Here is a 4896-nt window from a genome sequence, read left to right on the forward strand (position 1 = left end):
TTCTAGCAGGGCTGGTTTCAGTCGAGTGAGCCAAAATGGCCGTGCATGGACATTATTCCCCCATTGCAGGAGCTACAGGCTCAGACTGCAGAGCACGAGGGCAGAATGAGCTTTGAAGAAGCGTCAGTTGGGCCTATGCATACAGCTGGGAGGCCAAATGAAAAGTAAAGATAAATAAACATTAAATCTTTGTTGGTTTCTAATTTGATGTATTATCTTTTCATTGTAAACTTGACACACTTGTAAAAAGGGGTTCTTGTCATTAATGTGTTCTTCCTAAATGTAAACATAGGTTGCATGAATTAATGAATAAACTAAATTTGCAGTGCCCGTTCAGGACAACATAAGGTACTTTCACACCAATGGGATTACACGTGCCCAAGCTAGTTCTACACAGTAATGTAACTGTGTTGAACCATTTGAGTATCTGTACATCTATGGTCCACCAGCTAGCGGTTCTACATGATATCTATGGTCAGAGTGGTGTGAAATGGAGGACAGGAGCCCTGGTGTGAGTGAGTGTGTGGCCCAGGAGGACTGAACATCTATGGTCCACCAGCTAGCGGTTGGACATGATATCTATGGTCAGAGTGGTGTGAAATGGAGGACAGGAGCCCTGGTGTGAGTGAGTGTGCGGCCCAGGAGGACTGAACATCTATGGTGCACTAGCTAGCGGTTGTACATGATATCTATGGTCAGGGTGGTGTGAAATGGAGGACGGGAGCCCTGGTGTGAGTGAGTGTGCGGCCCAGGAGGACTGAACACGGGGGAGAGGTGGGGAGGGGGTGAGGGTGGCGCGCCGGCGGTGAGGCGGGGGTTAACCCCGCGAGGGCCAGGCCGGCGTAATGAGGAGGCGTTCAGGCGGAGGGGGAGGATAAATGGGGCCACCGGGCTTCTGCAGCAGTCAGCAGGAACTGGCCCCCGCCGCTTGTTTGTGCCAAATGGAGTGCGCGAAATATCAAAGGCCAGCCATCCAGAACACACCCGGGTTTGACAAAATTTTAAATTAGCCAGAAAAGAGAGGGAGAGAGAGAGGGGGAGGGAGAGAGAGAGAGAGAGAGAGAGAGAATATGTAATATGTTTTTGGCAATATGTATTGCAAAATATGTCACGCCAATAAAGCATTTTGAAATTGAGAGGGGGAATGAGAGAGGTACAGAGAGGTAGAGAGACAGACAGAGAGAGTAGGGAGAGGGAGAGAGAGGGAGAGGGAGAGGGAGAGAGAGAGAGACAGAGAGAAGCGTAGAGAAAGAGCAAAACAGGGGAACTGGTAAAATCAGGATAAAGTCGAAATGATGCAACCCTTTGTGTTATCAGACTGAAATCTCCCATCCTTCTACCTCATCCTTCCTTTCGTTCAAGTTCATTTCACACTCCTTTTTCCGAGCAGCCGGTTCTCAGAAAGCATATGAATAAAAGCCTACAGGAGTAAATAACGCGGGAGGACTCTGGGGCGTTTTAAAGAGCAGCGGAGCGAGAGGGGTGCTGGTCACCGCCTCCCTCTCGGCCTCCTCCAGCGTGGGCGGTGGGTCTGATTGTTTTGGGCGACTCCTGGCGAAGGCGCTTTGGAAAACAAACACCGTGCCGCTGGCGGTATCGGGTGATGACTGTTATGGTGTGACGGTGGTGCAAGTCGTGCCGAACACACACCTTCTGTCTGCGCACGCACGCACGCACGCACGCACGCACACACACCTGTCTGTCTGCGCACGCACGCACACACGCACACACGCCTTCTGTCTGCGTTCACTCTCACTCTCACTCTCACTCTCACTCTCACTCTCACTCTCACTCTCACTCTCACTCTCACTCTCACTCTCACACTCACACTCACTCTCACACTCACTCTCACACTCACACTCACACTCACACTCACACTCACACTCACACTCACACTCACACTCACACTCACACTCACTCTCACTCTCACTCTCACTCTCACTCACCCAGCCTCTCCGCCAGGCTCATGTAGACGGGGTCCACACGCCTCATGGTCTTGACCAGGTCCTTCTTCCGGAACTTAATCTCTACGGTCCCCTCAGGCTCCAGCACCCCACCGCTGCACAGAGAGAGAGATTACATTATTTATTATTATTATTAGTCTTATTATAAGAAGCTATATGCATCTCTAATGAATTCAAATATTAATTCATTAATCCATCTATAGCAGTGGTCTCCAATCCTGGTTCTGGAGAGCTTCTGGGTCTGTTGGTTTTTGTTTCAGCACCCAGTTGAGACCCAGGTAATCAGGTGAGGCAAGCTAACTGTTTGAATCAACTGCTCTAATTGATTTAGTGCAACAACAAAATTAGTAACAAGAACCAGCACAACCTGTGACTCTCCAGGATCCAGTTGGAAACTACTGATCTATTACATTTATAACAATAATAATAAATTAATTCTCAATGAGAGAGACAGAGGAGGAAAAAGATTGGAAATTGGGTAAAGAGTGAGCGTGAAAGAGGAAGTGAGATGGAGAAAGAGGGATATTATTTTGCGTCCAGCCGACAGCAGCCCCCTCTACAGCCCAGGACAGAAGAGGCTCCACGCGGCTCTCTTCTCTGACTCCGGCGGCCATCTTACCGGCTGTCTGCATCAGCGTACATCTCCATGTGGCGGGGGTTGATGGTGGGGTCGATGACCACCCAGGACCCGCCGCGGAGCTCGGCCTGGGGGGGGATGTACACCAGCACGGGCTGCCGGTACTCCCGCAGACCGTCCACGATGTAGGCCCCGAACTTCAGCACCTGGTCGTACATGTCTGCGCAGGGGTGAGGCAAGAGTACTGTGACTGTGCTGCTCCAGGGATTATTCTACACTCTCTCAGAGACGAGAGAATATATACATGCGCACACACACACACACACACACACACACACACACACACGTATACTCTCACAGACACACACACCCACGCTCGAACAATGCAGATACATGCACAGGTATACTCATTTATGTACAGTGGTGTGAAAAAGTGTTTGCCCCCTTCCGGATTTCTTATTTTTTTGCATGTTTGTCACAATTAAATGTTTCAGATCATCAAACAAATTTAAATATTAGTCAAAGACAACACAAGTAAACACAAAATGCAGTTTTTAAATGAAGGTTTTTATTATTAAGGGAGAAAAAAAATCCAAACCTACATGGCCCTGTGTGAAAAAGTGATTGCCCCCTAAACCTAATAACTGGTTGGGCCACCCTTAGCAGCAACAACTGCAATCAAGCGTTTGCGATAACTTGCAATGAGTCTCTTACAGCGCTGTGGAGGAATTTTGGCCCACTCATCTTTGCAGAATTGTTGTAATTCAGCCACATTGGAGGGTTTTCGAGCATGAACCGCCTTTTTAAGGTCATGCCACAGCATCTCAATAGGATTCAGGTCAGGACTTTGACTAGGCCACTCCAAAGTCTTCATTTAGTTTTTCTTCAGCCATTCAGAGGTGGACTTGCTGGTGTGTTTTGGATCATTGTCCTGCTGCAGAACCCAAGTTTGTTTCAGCTTGAGGTCACGAACAGATGGCCGGACATTCTCCTTCAGGTTTTTTTGGTAGACAGCAGAATTCATGGTTCCATTTATCACAGCAAGTCTTCCAGGTCCTGAAGCAGCAAAACAGCCCCAGACCATCACACTACCACCACCATATTTTACTGTTGGTATGATGTTCTTTTTCTGAAATGCAGTGTTACTTTTCACACAGATGTAATGGGACACACACCTTCCAAAAAGTTCAACTTTTGTCTCGTCAGACCACAGAGTATTTTCCCAAAAATCTTCGGGAACATCAAGATGTTTTCTGGCAAAATTGAGACGAGCCTTAATGTTCTTTTTGCTCAGCAGTGGTTTTCGTCTTGGAACTCTGCCATGCACGCCATTTTTGCCCAGTCTCTTTCTTATGGTGGAGTCATGAACACTGACCTTAACTGAGGCAAGTGAGGCCTGCAGTTCTTTGGATGTTGTTGTGGGGTCTTTTGTGACCTCTTGGATGAGTCGTCGCTGCGCTCTTGGGGTAATTTTGGTCGGCCGGCCACTCCTGGGAAGGTTCACCACTGTTCCACGTTTTTGCCATTTGTGGATAATGGCTCTCACTGTGGTTCGCTGGAGTCCCAAAGCTTTAGAAATGGCTTTATAACCTTTTCCAGACTGATAGATCTCAATTACTTTCTTTCTCATTTGTTCCTGAATTTCTTTAGATCTCGGCATGATGTCTAGCTTTTGAGGATCATTTGGTCTACTTCACTTTGTCAGGCAGATCCTATTTAAGTGATTTCTTGATTGAGAACAGGTGTGGCAGTAATCAGGCCTGGGTGTGGCTAGAGAAATTGAACTCAGGTTTGATAAACCACAGTTAAGTTATGTTTTAACAGGGGGGGGCAATCACTTTTTCACACAGGGCCATGTAGGTTTGGATTTTTTTTCTCCCTTAATAATAAAAACCTTTATTTAAAAACTCCATTTTGTGTTTACTTGTGTTGTCTTTGACTAATATTTAAATTTGTTTGATGATCTGAAACATTTAAGTGTGACAAACATGCAAAAAAAAAAAAAAAAAAAAAAAAAAAAAAAAAATATCAGGAAGGGGGCAAACACTTTATCACACCACTGTATGTATGTATATGCACACACACATGCATGCGTGCACACATATACACACAGAACCGCACAAAAACATAGACAGAAATACACACAAGCAGATACATGCACAGGTACACACACGCACACACAGACACACACGCACACGCGCACACAGACACAGACACAGATGCGGGCAGTCAGGAAGGCGCGGTGACTGAAGGAAGCGGCCCCAGGCAGGCCGGGCGGTGCGGTGCGGTGTTTGTTGTAGTGGTGCCGGGCGGGGCGGTGCGGTGTTTGTTGTAGCGGTGCCGGGCGGTGCGGTG

General features: G+C 47.4%; 1 protein-coding gene across 1 annotated transcript in view; it reads right to left on the reverse strand.

Moving 5' to 3' along the window:
- acaca (acetyl-CoA carboxylase alpha) overlaps positions 1-4896 on the reverse strand; it is a 77442-nt gene that overhangs the window by 11965 nt on the left and 60581 nt on the right. Inside the window, exons 44-45 of the mRNA XM_061247987.1 lie at positions 2584-2761; positions 1947-2059 (exon numbers count right to left, since the gene is read on the reverse strand). Coding sequence (XP_061103971.1) covers positions 1947-2059; positions 2584-2761 — 291 coding nt within the window. The remainder of the gene's footprint in view (positions 1-1946; positions 2060-2583; positions 2762-4896) is intronic.

Source organism: Conger conger, chromosome 7, assembly GCF_963514075.1.
Source record: "Conger conger chromosome 7, fConCon1.1, whole genome shotgun sequence".
Classification (NCBI taxonomy): domain Eukaryota; kingdom Metazoa; phylum Chordata; class Actinopteri; order Anguilliformes; family Congridae; genus Conger; species Conger conger.